Source organism: Ochotona curzoniae, unplaced genomic scaffold (genome assembly GCF_017591425.1).
Source record: "Ochotona curzoniae isolate NIBS_2020 unplaced genomic scaffold, NIBS_Ocur_1.0 scaffold_274, whole genome shotgun sequence".
Taxonomy (NCBI): Eukaryota; Metazoa; Chordata; class Mammalia; order Lagomorpha; family Ochotonidae; genus Ochotona; species Ochotona curzoniae.
In genome coordinates, this window is record NW_024467101.1 from 6,711,497 (window position 1) to 6,725,747 (window position 14,251).

At 46.6% G+C, this 14,251-nt stretch overlaps 1 protein-coding gene across 3 annotated transcripts in view; it reads right to left on the reverse strand.

Annotated features, from left to right (window-relative positions):
* DEPDC5 (DEP domain containing 5, GATOR1 subcomplex subunit) overlaps window positions 1-14,251 on the reverse strand; it is an 86,180-nt gene that overhangs the window by 19,348 nt on the left and 52,581 nt on the right. For 2 of the 3 annotated variants that reach the window (XM_041003630.1, XM_041003629.1), the window contains 2 exons: window positions 9,168-9,276; window positions 5,812-5,877 (listed from right to left, as the gene is read on the reverse strand). In XM_041003630.1, the coding sequence (XP_040859564.1) occupies window positions 5,812-5,877; window positions 9,168-9,276 (175 nt within the window). The remainder of the gene's footprint in view (window positions 1-5,811; window positions 5,878-9,167; window positions 9,277-14,251) is intronic. The other variant, XM_041003631.1, reaches the window with a different exon arrangement.

Below are 14,251 nucleotides of genomic sequence, written 5' to 3' on the forward strand. Positions count from 1 at the left end.
CTGACAGAGATTATACTCTGCTTCCTGTACCCAGGAGGCAAATGGGCTGGGTGCTGCTTCTGCTTTGCAGTCACCTCCCTCCTTCAGGGCAGACAGAGGCATCAGAAAAGAATCCAGGATGGAATGCAAAATAGCTCACAGGGCAGGAGAGCTGGGGAATCACTACCACATGTAACAACCTGGATGCTCACTGCAGTTTCTAACAGCAGGGAAGGGGACTAACCCTCTAAACCAACACCTCCTCTCTGCCCTCAAGACGCTTACTGTCTAGGGGATGGGGGGGAAGACAGACATTAAAGAAAGACTATCCGTAAATGGCTTGTTCACCACTCTGGGGCTCCCATGGTGTTTAGAGCAGCCTAGTCTCACCAGGAGCTTGGCATTTGTTTTCTCAAATGAACGGAATTGTCCCCTATTCTCTCTCCACATGTCCATCCTGACTCCTCTCTGTGAATGGTTATTTATAATGTCAGCTCTCACATCACCCCACAAGTGAAGCCATCAATCAATGGGCATAATAAGATAAGACAGGGAGTAGGGGTTTGATGCTGTGGTGAAGACACTATGTGGGACATCCTTGCCCCCTATCAGAGTGGCAAGGGTTTGAATCCCAGCTGTTTCCTTGTTTTTTTTTTTTTTTAATTGGAAAAGCAAATTTACACAGAGAAAGAAAGACAGCAAGAAAGATCTTTCATCTGTTGGCTCATTCCCCAAGTAGCCACAATGTCTGCAATTGAATCGATCTGAAGCCAGAAGCCAGGAGCCTCCTCTGGGCCTTCCCCAAGTGGGTACAGGTTTCAAAGGCTTTAAGCCATCCTCAACTGCTTTGCCAGGCCACAAGCAGGGAGCTGAAAGGAAGTGGAGCAGCTGGGACATGAATCGGCATGCACATGGGATCTTGGTGCATGCAAGGTGCGAGATTATGGTGCCGGGCCCTCTGCTTCCAATTCTAGCTTCCTGCTAATGTGCCTCCTGGGAGGCAGGCACATCATAGGCTCGAATACCTGAATCCGTGTCATCCACACGCAAGGATTGAGTCCTAGGCTCTTGATATTGCGGGCATTTGGGGGAATGAACCAGCAGACAAGAGATATCTGTGCCTCTCTATGCTTTCCAAACACATAAAATAAATAAAAATTTTAAAAGCAAGATAAAATAAACAGAAGAGAAAATCCAAGAAAGAAGGGCAGGACAAATGTGGGATTATAGTCTGAGCATGTGTGGATCGAATAATGATTTAAAAAAAAAAGACTCACTTAAAAAAAAGACAGGCAGAGTTTCAGAGAGACAGGGACAAAGAAAGATCTTCTAACTACTGGTTCATTCCTAAAACTGATGCAACATTTACACTGGGCCAGGCCAAACGCGGAAGCTAGGAGCTTCTTCTGGGTCTCTCATGGGTGGCAGGGGCCTAAGTACCTGGGATACTTTCCACTGCTTCTGCAGACACATTAGCAGGGAACTAAATGGAAAGTGGAGCAGCTGGGACTCAAACCAGTGCCCATATGGGACTTCAGCATTGCAGGTGGTGGCTTAACCTGCTATGCCACAAGGCTAGCCCCAACAATGATATTTTTTAATGTTTGGAATTATGCTATCTGATACAGAAGCCGCTAGGTATATGTGGCTATTGAAATACAGATTAAAATGTAAGATATGAGCTCCTCAGTTACCCATTTTAAGTGGGAATGGGAACTACTTTACTGTTCACAGATCTAGAATATTCCAGCATTGCAGAAAGGGCTACTGGACAGTGCTGCTTAAGGACGGAGGTAGCCAGACAATTATGTATAGGGCCTGTGGTAATATCTACGGGTGCATCTGGATGAATATCACAGAAGAAAAGGGGAGAAGATGCAGGATGCTTTGCGGCTATATGACAGTCCAAGACAGAAACAGGGATTTTTGAATGAAATCTCCTGTTTTTTCAAAGCTTTCCAATCGATCCAAAAACTGAGGAAACACAGCCAGTCAGACATATTTTGAGGCCATCTGTGACAAGACTACATGTCCTCTGGGCCAGCTGTCCTCATGCCTGTTCAAGTCTTACATAGAGACTTCCAGCAAGTGGGAGGTTTAGCTTAGGGCATAGGGTGGTTAGTGGGTTCCAGAAGTCCTTGGGAGGAACGAAACCCCTGAGGAGGAGGAGCTTTTTGTTCATTTGTGTCTCCAAAGAAAGAAAATGTACCTACAGCGGGAAAGCTCTTAGAGGGTCACATTTATCATCTCAGATAGCTGAAGTGAAAACTCCCTCTATGATCCCATGAGCATGCTAAAACCCACTGCCCCCACAGGAGGGACCTCAAATGCATCCTGCAGAACACAGAGCCACTAGGGCTACCACAGGGTACACCTATATGGGGCTTTGAGTCATCTCCAGTCCTTTCTTCCCACATAAGTAAACCAAAGGACTTCCAAGTTTGGATCTTGATTTCAAAGTTTGGTATAAATGATTGACAAGGGTGGTGAAGGGTTCTGGCTTTTTTTGTTTTTTGTTTTTCATTTTCTTAAAAAAGATTCTTTTTTTTTTTTAATTTGAAAGGCAGGTTTACACAGAGAGAGAGGTAGGAAGGGAGGGAGAAGAAGAGAGAATGGAGGGAGGGAGACAGGGAAAGAGAGAGAGAAAGAGAGAGAGAGAATCTTCTACCTACTAGTTCACTCCCCAAATTGCCAGAAGGGCCTAATTGAGCTCATCTGGAGCCAGGAGTGAGGCGCTTCTTCTGGGTCTCCCAAATGGATGCAAGGGCCCAAGGATTTGAGTCATCCTCCACTGACTTTTCAGTTGATAAGCAGGGAGTTAGATCAGTCAGGACATGAGATGGCACCCATATGGGATTGCAACACTGCAGACAGAAGATTAACTTGATAGGCTACAGCACTGGTCCCAAAGCATTCTGTTCTTTAAAATAAGCTTTTTTGGGGGAAAGGCGTTTGGTGCAGTCAGTCAGACACTGCTCGGAATGCTCACATCTCCTATCAGATTGCTAAGGTTTGAAGACCTGGCTCAGCTTCCAATTCCAGTTTTCTGTTCATGTGCACCCTGAGGGACAAACATCAAACACCGAAGAAATAAGTAAGTTAAAAAAAAAAAAGTCCCTGGAGGCAGGGGTGGGGAAAAGACTGGAGAGGGTCAGGATGGCAACAGGGAGACTAAAGTAGGAGGACACTGCAGGGTCCAGATGAGAAACGATCACTTGAATAGGGTAACAGAGACAGGTGTGGGGAGAGATGATGCTTGCTCTCTGTGCTCGGCTGCTGAGAGCCAAGCCTCCTCAGGAGAGTAACCGTTAGGGACCCTGGGAAGCACAGGGACCAGATGAGACTCTAACACTGGCTCGGGCCTCATGTAATAAGTCTCTTTGAACCAGCATCTCCCTTCAGGCTTCCAGCTGTGGGCAGAGGATATCCTGAGACTGACTTCGAGGGAAGGCCCCATTACTCGATGTTTCTCATGCCCTTCAAGTTCTTACATTAAGTTTGTGATGATTAAAATAAATTTCCAGACAACAGGATAGGGAGAGGAAGACTGTTTATGTCTGCTCTCGTCATCAGAAAGTGACACATTCATTACCATCAGAACAATGGATCGCTAGCACAATGAATCATTTCCCAAGGCTGGTGCACAGCCCCATAAGCCAGAGCCCTCTAGGCACAGTGGCTTATTGGCTTTAATTTTACAGATACTTCCTCCTTCACTTAGCACAATTAGTCAAGGCTGGTATCGCCTCTCCTTGGTCAGCAAGAACCATCCTGAGACTATTCTGGGACAAAAAAAAAAAAAAAAAACCCACTGGAAACACCCTGGTGACTCAGCCAGAGCTGGAGCACTTAGGCGCCTTCCAGTGCTCCCAGAGTTGCAAGGCTAGAAATGGTAGGAGATGTTATCTAGTTCACACCCATTTTTACACATACACTCAAAAGAGTGGTGTGGTGGCCCACTCAAGCTCACGAGAAGCTCGCAAAGAGAAAGCAAGTTAATTCCATTCTAACAGGGAGAAGTCCAAAGTTGGGAAAGGCTTATTGTGGTTGCTTTGGGGTTTATAATCATCCATGGGGTCAGCTGGATGCCAGAGCCCGCACTCTGACAGCCTTTTTCATCAGTTAGCCCCTTTTCTTTTATGACCTCACTACACTGTCTTGTACAGTCTGGCCCTGAATTAGCCTGGAGAGAACATGAAGCAGAGATGGGAAACAGGTGCTGATAGGCAGATACATATTAAACTGACATTATAATGTGGCATTGCACGAATACTAACTCTAATTATAGCTGGTTTTGATCATGCACCTGACACATACCAAGTTCCATGCTAGCCATTTACAGATCTCACTCCTGCTGGATGCATATTAGGAGAGTGTTACTCACTTTCCCAATAGAAAGGCACTTCCAAAAAAAGTCATGTAAAAATAAAATTAAAAGTGTGAGCTCAGGGCACTGGTGTGATGGCTCAATGGCTAAATTCTTGCCTCATAAGCGCCAGGATCCCATATGGATGCCAGTTCATATCCTAGCTGCTCCACTTCCCATCCAGCTCCCTGCTTGTGGCTTGGGAAAGCAGTAGAGGATGGCCCAAAGCCTTGGGACCCTGCACCTGTGCATGGCAGACCCGGATCGGCTCAGCTTTTAGCCATTATGGCCACTTGTGCAGTGAATCAACAGATGGAAGATCTTTTTCTCTGTCTCTATATAAATCTGCCTTTCCAATACAATATGTGTCTCTAGCATGGGACTCAGAGGACCTAAGAGATTGGCCCTGGGCCGCACAGCTTACTGTGAAGAGGTAGAACTCCTATGTGCCCAGTGACCAGCTAACGTCTTTAAATCTTAGTTTCCTCATCTACAAAATGGAGTAACAATGCCTCTACCTTATAGGTGGTTGTGAAGTTTTCTATGCAGAAGCCGACAGAGAAGGTTCTCAGGAAATGTTGCTTTTCTGATGTCTATTCAGTAAACTCCTTAACTTTTGCCCTTATCTCCCGGGTCCCACGCTCCCTGGCCTGTCCCACCCACTCTGCATGAACCTTTCTGACTCTTTATGATCTAACAGGTTCTCTGTAACTGAGTCAATTTCAGATACTACACATTACTGTCAAAACAGTAATTTACCAAATGCTAATTACAGAGCTGGTCCTGAAACAAGCCTGAGAATCCTGGACCTACAAACCGCTCCACTCCATAGGGTATGAAACACAGCTTATTTCCCCCCCTAATTTCTCTACTTGTAAAACTGGGAGCAAACTTTGATCTCATACGTTATGCTGTAAGAATGAAACTAGATACTTGGTGTGGTTGGAATGTATTAGGTGAAGAAGGCTTGGAAGGCCTTTGGAGATTTGTTCCAAACTCTTTATGTGACAAATGGGTCAAACAAACTCAAGAGCCGGGCGAGCTGCCCAGGGTCGCACACCATTAGCCTATGTCATGGCACATAGCTATTAATAAATGTTTCCTGTTTTTCACTACTTCCGGCTGTACTGTTATAACTTTATCTGGTTATACTTCAGTGCTCAAGTAATGCCACTTATAAAACCCACAAGGGAAGAGAAATCAGTAACAACTGCGTGAAACCCTGCAGTTAACCCCGGTGGGTTCATCTGTTCTCTTACGGTAATCTCTCAGGCCCCTTGTCCATGGCAAAACCCACAGAAAGGAACATACACCTCTGAGAACAAACTGAATTTCAGCTGCCCCTCAAGCACCATTTTCAGCCCGATTCCCTCCTTTCAGAGCCCAACAGCAGTAAGCTAGCTTGAGGCTTCTGCTAATGAAAGAGGCATGCATATGGGCTGCTGAGCCCTGGAGTTTTGACTGACCTGAGGGTAGAAGGCAGATGACGCTGTGCGTGGGCTGCGGACAAACTCCATAAAGAAGGCCCCGTCCTGAAGTCAGAGGAGGAGGCAGCAGCAGCAGCAGCAGCAGCAGCAGCAGCAGCAGCAGACACAAGGAAGCAAAGAAATGGCAACGTGCACCAGTGATTAACCATTGGGAGACAGGGAGGGGAGTGAAAAACAAAAATAAAAATAAAAACAAGGAAGGATGGAGAGGGACAGGGCTGTGGGGTGGGCAGAGGGAAAAGATCTACCCAGAAAGACAACATCTGAATGCCAAACGTGAGCAGCAAAGTGCGCCTTCTTGGGCAGAGTTTCTTCTCTGTGCAGGAGAAAGCTCCTGGGTTAGGAGGTGTGCCCAAGCTGCCTTCCGGTCTCATCAGAGATGAGATGCCCGGATGCCTTTGCCTTCCTGCATAGCTCTGAAATTCCTTCAGACCTATGTCAAGGTAGAGGGAGAAGCCATGGTGGAAGCTCCATGGGGAGTGACAGCATCCTGGCCTCCCACCTGACAGCTCTCCTCCTGAGCAGGAGGGTTGCTGGTTTGCCTTGTTACTAAATGCAGCAGCTGGATGGGAGAAGAGGAGTCCAAGCAGGAAATGTTCTTGGCGGAGTCTTCTGAGCAGACAGCAGGTACACAAGCAGCTATACCTTCTCCTCCACTGGTCAGATAACAAAATCATTGGGAAGCTAAGACCCACATGGTGTGTTGTTGGCCACATTACCATTACAAGAGGTTTCCTCAAGCTGTCTTCCCCTTGTCCACTTAAGCTTGATGGAAATTCATCAGGGGCTCTTGATAATAATCAAGGTCCCTGCTCATTCTTTTCCTACTTGAAGATGGAAAGCTGAAATGTTTGGGTATCTATTATTATTATTAATAGTAGTAGTAGTACTTTTGTTATTTCTCACAAGCCACTGCCAAACCAAGTTAACAAACTTTGAAAATGTGTGGTTGTGGAGACACAGGTGTAGGAACCCCTGTTCCCACTCTTCCACCCCCCACTCCTATAGGCCTAACATAAAGCTGAACAGTCACAAGGTCAGGTACTTTCAACCACAGCCATGGCAGCTCTTCACTTTGGCCATCTCACTGCATCTTTGCTTTTTTTTTTGACCACTCAGGCGGCCACATCCAGTCTACCAATAGCTCTTATTCACATATATGGAGAATGTTCTGGACAGCCACCATTAATGTGTGGTTTCTAGCGCACTATGATCTTGGTCTTCATATCTCCATACTTTATCTGCTTTTCCATGCTGTCCTTGGCACGGGCTGTGGTCTGAGCAGAGGTCAAAGTTGGTGGGCAGCAGACAGGGGACTCATGTATCTTATTCCACTCATGTCTTGTCTCTGCCACAACACCTAACAGTGGAGGTGCTACTCATGCTGAGGTTTGTAAACCTGACGGTGGACAGGTCAAAGGACTCTTCTGGACCAACAAATCACTCTTTATACACAGATCATTTCAGGGGACCTGTCATCACTCGCTTTCTAGAACAACAGCAAACTGCTGTGGGCTAAATCTGGCCAGGAAACTCAATTTCTACAGACTGTGAGCTCTGAACAGCTCGTCGTTTTAAAAGATTATGGAAGCGCCTACATACAACAGCCTTATTTTGCCTGTTGGCCCACAAATATGTATTTGGGTTTGCTCGCTTCTGAACTATACTTTCTACTTTTTCTTAGATTTCAATCCTTTCATTCTAAGGTCTAATTCTAGTCATGTAAAAAATTTTTAAAAAGATTTGTTATTTTTTATTGCGAAGTCAGATATACAGAGAGGATGAGAGACAGAGAGGAAGATCTTCCATCCGTTGATTCACTGCCCAAGTGACTGCAATGGCTGGTGCTGCACACAATCCGAAGCAAGGAACCAGGAACCTCCTCCAGGTCTCCCATGTGGATGCAGGGTCCCAAGGCTTTACACCATCCTCAACTGCTTTCCCAGACCACAAGCAGGGAGCTGGATGGGAAGTGGAGCTGCTGGGACCAAAACTAGTGCCCATATGGGATCCCAGTGCATTCAAGGCGAGGACTTTAACTGCTACACTATCATGCCAGGCCCAGTTCTAGTCATTTTTTCCTAAGAAAACAATCAGAGATGTGGTCAAATAATTACAAGTATCTCCATAGCAATATTTTTTGTTTCTAGAATTGTGACACACAGAATGATTTTTAAAACATGAGTTGATTATCAGTATTTAAAATCAGAAACCAGGGGTTATAGTGCAGTCTCCACTTCTAATCCAACTCCCTGCTTATGGCCTGGGAAAGCAGTGGAGGATGACCCAAATCCTGGATCCCTGCACTCATGTGGATTGGCCCAGCTCCAGATGCTAGTCATTTGGGGAGTGAACCAGTGGACAGATCTCTGTCTCTCCCTCCTCTCTCTATGTAACTCTGGCTTACAAATAAATAAATCTTTTTAAACAAACAAGTTGTAAATGAAGGCATAACATCCCGATAAAATATTATGCAGCTGTTCTAAAAAAATCATGCTTTTGGAAAAATATTTAATGACATGGAATAAAACAAACATACATAGCTGGATCACAATTTTGAAATAAATAAATAAAACACAAAGAGATTTCAAACAGTCCGCGAGAAAAAATGGAATTAAAGGATGTTTGTTTTGGTGCAGAAAGATTCGCAATCCACGCATGGTTTCCTCATAGCACACCTCTCCCATGAATGTTCTGAAGGGTCCTCACATCCCTACTGAGTCTCCATCACCTCCCGGGATGGAGACCAGACATGAGAATGAACAGTGCGCCCATCCCACCACAACAGGGCCATCTGAGATCCTGAAATCCCAGGAGGAGGACTTGACATGATCAGGTCTATGGGCCTTAGAACACACAAGAAGCCTGAACTGTGGAATCTCCCGCCTCCCCACTATGCTCACTGTTCCTTAGAGATGCCTAAAGTCCTGAGTTTGCTTTTGTCTGCATCTCCATGATGCTCCTATTTAACTATGCTTCTCAGGAATCTAAGAGAACTGACAGAGATTTCACTATCAAAGTAGATTGAGTTTTTGTAGATGGCTACTTTGACAGTTTTCTAGTTCCTCTGTGGGAAAGCTAAAAAAGGACGCTGAGGGAAAACCAGGTGGCCAGTGTCAGAGCTCAAGCCAGATCTAACACCGGGGCTAGCTCGATGGTTTTTTATCTGTTGTTAAATAGAAACTAGCTTCCTATACACTGTGAGCAAGGAAAGGGATGGAGGGCAGAATTCATTCATCCCAAAGTTTAGCACACTTGGGTCTGGTTTGAAGGGCTTTCCATTCTGCTCTCCTTGTTCGAGCGTGCCAGCTCCCCAGTAGAGTGGCTTCCTTTACCTTTCGTGGGCTGTCCACGTAGGTGGGCGTCATGGCAACGCTGCTGCTCTCAGCTGGCTGGGCGGTACTCTTCCCACCAAGCACGGCCACCTGCTGTTCTCCCAGGCACCTGAAACGAGGAGGGAACATGTGACTGTGGCTTGCTCATAATTCCCTGGTGGCAGAGCCACATCAGCCAAACCCAAGTCCCCTTGGCTGTAGCTGTCTCTCCGACACAGTTTGCTGCTTTGTTTTTCCTTCAAGCCCCGTGTCAACGGCCAGAGTTTCGTTCCTGTGTCCTGAACTACCGTGAGTCTTCCACGGTAAATCCAAAAACAGCCCAGTTTTGTAAAGCATTTTGGCAGCATCTGGTGCTTAGGTTCTGAAAAGGCCAATGACATGGTTTGTGACTTCCTCCAGAAATACCCTTTTTCTCTATTGTTAATAAGTACATGAGCAGGGCCCAACGTGATGCTATAGTGGCTAAAGTCCTCGCCTTGAATGCACTGGGATCCCATATGGGCACCAGTTTTGGTCCCGGCAGCTCCACTTCCCATCAGGCTCTCTGCTTGTGGCCTGGGAAAGCAGCAGATGATGACCCAGGTTCTTGGGACCCTGTGCCCAAATGGGAGACCCAGAAGAAACTCCTGTCTCTCACCTTCAGATCAGCTCAGCTCTGGCCACTGCAGCTGTTTGAGGAATGAACCAGCAGATGAAGGATCTCTTTTTGTCTCTGTCTCCCCTTCTTTCTCTGTCATCTCCATTCCTGGGTGCTAAGGCAGTTTGACAAGGAGCAGCCCCCTCCCCTTTTCCCCTGGGGACACAGGACTTAAAGAAAAATGAAACATCTGTCCCACCCACCTTCCTCCATATTTGACCCTTTTCCCACCCTAAGCAGAAGCCCACATGGTCATGCATCCCTGCCAATTAAGTGAACAATACTATAAACAAAATTAAAAAAAAAAAAAAAAAACCATCCACAATGTATCACCATATTTAAATGCTTAAACATTTTGCAGCATCAAATATTTGCTACATCTCCCTTAAATCTTGCTTAGTGCAAGAGTCATTTAAGGTCCCTACCATGCACTAAGTTACATCTCATAACTCTCTCAGTTTCCCTAAAATCTTGCAATTAATTGGTTCAACAAAGCAAGGTGTGGATGTTTGGTGCAGCAGTTACGATGCTGGGAATGTCCACCTCCCGTATCTGAGTGCATGGGTTTGAGTCCCAGCTCCGCCTCCGATTCCAGCTTCCTGCTAATATGCACCCCCTGGGAGGCAGCAGCTAATAGTAGTTGGGTCCCCGCCCCCAACATGGGAGATCCAGATTGAGTTCCTAGCTCTGGACTTTGGCTTGGCCCAGCCTCAGCTGTTGTGGGCATTCATGCAGTAAACCAAGTGGATGGAAGGTCTCTCTGTGTCTCTCTTTGCAAGGAACAGAGATGGTTCATTTGTCCTGGGCACGTACAGTCTGGATGTGTGGTTTGTGTCCCTTTATTGTTTACACATTCTTCTGTGCCCGGCACTTCCTGAGAACTGCCAGTTCCTTCCAGAGAAACAGATTTAGGCTCAATTTTGGACAAGAACGCTTCCTAAGTGGTTCTGTGGATTTCCATCTGGAGGCCCATGCCGTCTGGCTGCCTCTCTCCGGTGATGTTAGCTGCTCCTGATCATCCTGCTAGATGCAAGAGTTCTCCGGAGACTACACAATGGTATTCTGTCATTCCTTCTGCATTTACTAGCTGGAACGTATTTTGACAAGGAGAAAATTTCCCCCGCACCAATTACCTGGTTACTCAGCAGTGTAACTCAGAGGAAAGGCAGAGCATACCCTTGATTCTTTCACTGTCCACTGATCCCACATTAGCTGTCTCTAACCCACCGCAGCCTGTTTTTCTCTGTGCCTCATCTGCAAGCACACACTGATAGTCTCTGGCATTTTATGAAGGCCACAGCTGCAGTCTGTGTCAGGGACAAGAATGGCAGCACGTCTTGGTTACTCTGCAGCAGCTTCTCCAGGCCATCATCTGGAAATGGCTTGAGTGTGTTTCTCTACAGTAATCATGTGTGGGAAGCTCAGTCTTCAATGTGGCCATGTGAAAGGTGATGGGAGCCTTCAGAGGTGAGGCCTAGCAGCAGGTGTTGAGTCATCTGTGGTGTTGTTCTATGGATGAACATAGGGTTCTAGATGGAGCCCAATTGATTTCCATTAGAGTGAGTAGATTTTTTTAAAAAAAATATGTATTTATATTTTATTGGAAAAGCAGAGTTACAGAGAGAAGAGAGGCAGAGAGAGCTCTTTCATCTGCTGGTTCACTCCCAAACTGGTCACAACAGCTGGAGTTGTGCTAATCTGAAACCAGGGCCTCTCCTCTGGCTACAGGGGCCCAAGGACATGGCCTCTCCTTCACTGCCTTCCAAGGTCATCAACAGGGAGCTGGATCAGAAATGGAGCCATGGGCCTGGTGCGGAGGCCTAGCAGCTAAAGTCCTCACTTTGAACATGCTGGGATTCCATATGGGCACCAGTTCTAATCCCAGCTGCTCCACTTCCCATCAAGCTTGTGGGCCTGAGAAAGCAGCTGAGGATGGCCCAATGCTTTGGGAATGTGTACCCACATGGGAGACCCAGAGGAAGGTTCCTGGCTCCTGGTTTTGGTTCGGCTCAACTTCGGCCACTGTAGTCACTTGGGCAGTGAATCATCAGACAAAAGATCTTCCTCTCTGTGACTCTCCTTCTCTCTGTAAATCTGACTTTCCAATAAAAAATAAATAAATCTTTTAAAAAAAAATGTGGAGCCACTGGGACTTGAACCATATGGAATGCTGGTGCTACAGGGGGAGGCTCAGCTTGCTATGCTACAGCATTAGCCCCAGAAGAGAGTTATTATAAAAGGTAAGCCTGAGCCCTAAATCCTTCTCTAGCTCCCTGCCATGTAACATAATCTCTCTCTGCTGCGTGCCCACCATGATGCCATCTGTCATGATGGGACTCAGCACAAGGGTACCCTTACTTAGAGCTGTCAGAATTTTCAGTCTCCAAAATTGGAAGCTAAATAGGGAGCATGTGCTTGCTTAGGGCTTAAGGTGTCTATATCACACAGAGAACTGTACAAATTGGAGTCTCTGTTCTACTTCTGATCCAGTTTCCTGCTAGTGTGTACCCAGGGAGTCTCTAGGTAACAGCTTAAGTATATTATGGAAGACCTAGATGGAGCGCCTAGCCCCTGGCTTGGGCCCAGTTATTTTAGCTATTTAGGGGAATGAATCAGCAAATGGAAAACCACTCTGACTCTTGCTCTGCTTTTCAAATAAATAATTTTTTAAAATAAAATAAACCTCTTTATCAGCACTAGGCATTTCATGATAGCAACAGGAAGTGTACTAGTCCACCCTTAACACATTCTATTGTACACAGCAATGCTACATGGTGATCCTTCGACCCTGTCCTTGCCCTTAGAGACTCCTTGTCTAAAACCACAGGAGGAAGAGATTCCCACCAAATGACCAATTATAATGCATTTCAGAATTTGTGAAAACAAGCACAGGAGATGACTACTGATCTTCCGCAGGGGTAACAACATTGTGCTGTGTGAACCTTGAAGGATGGGCAGGAGGAACACACAACAGCAGAGAAGCAAGAGCAAAGCATGAGGCACCCTTAATGTGACACTGCAGGTGCATAGGGTCCTGTGTCACAGTGCTGGCATGCTTTCCCCAAGGAGCCCCAAGTCACCAGTGCTTATCACAGCCACCCTGGACTGGACACAAGCATCTTTCTCTTTCTACTCCGACTTGGCTGTCATCGGGTCATCCTCATTGGATACCAGTAAAGACAGAGAGGGCTGGGCACCGGGCACCGGGCACCTGCACTGCTGTCAATCAGACGGAGCTGAGACTCTGGGGACTGCTGACTTGTGTGAGAACCGGACAAGATAAACATTCCCACAGCGAATGACTGAGGTGAGCAAGAGAAAAACAGAAGATGGCAGAAGCATGGATATAAAATTTTAAACAACTCTTTCTTATGTTGCTGGAACACTTTCTTTCCTAAGAGACAGAGTAGAATCCGCTCAGCGCAGCCAAAAGAAAATGAAAAGCACACGCACACATACACACAACAGGAAAAAAAAAAAAAAGTGGCGCAAGCAAATGTTATATAAAGGTCTGGCTCCTGCTCCTCTACCTGCAGTCTTGAGAAAATATAGCATGTCAGCTGGGAGCAGCCATCTGGGGCAAGGATTCAGGCTCAGGTCTCTTTGTCCTGCCTCCTGCCAGGAGCTTAGCTGAGCTCTGCCCTTCGCATGGGGGGGGGGGGGGGGGGGCAGGGGTGGGAGGAGGCCACACTACGACCCCCAAGATAGCCTCCTCCTTCCTAAGCAGAAAGAGGCTCCTTGGTGTGTACTAAATAAACAATGACTCACCGACAGATTAAAATAAGATCCCTTTCGTCCCCGCCTTCACACCCCTCCCGACAACATATGTTCCTTGTTCTCTTTTCCAGGAGGATGGATGTGTTGAGGAGCTAAGGGAGAACCTGCCGGGCTGAGCTCCGAGGTCCTCCCTTGACTTGATCGGTGATGTTGTCAAGAGGTGTCCTGGCTGAGGAACCCCATCTGTCCTCCTCTCATTCACTGCCTCTCCCCGGGCCCTGTGCTGTGTTCTTCACGTCCCTCCCTCTGCCTTTAAGCAGTCTCGGCTGCCTCCTGCCCTGGACCAGTGGCCCTGCTTCCCGGTGTCTGCCCACCCAGCCTTCACGAATGCCACCTCTACCAAAGTTACTGACTGCATATTTTAAGAATATGAAGAAATTGCTGTGATGTCTTTAGTTAAATTATATTATTGTGGCTTGAGGGTGTGTTTTTTTTTTTTTTTTTTTCTCTTTTTCTGTTTTATTTTTAGAGTACATCTCTTTCAGAAATACATTCTAAAATATGACAGGGGCTGGCATGGTTGCAGAGTGGGCTAAATAACCACTTATGATGCTGGCATCTCATATGGTTGCTAGTTTGAGATCCGGCTGTTCCACTTCCAATCTCACTCCCTGCTAGTGTGCCTGGGAAAGCAGCGGAGGATGGCCCAAATGCCTGGGCTGCTCCCATC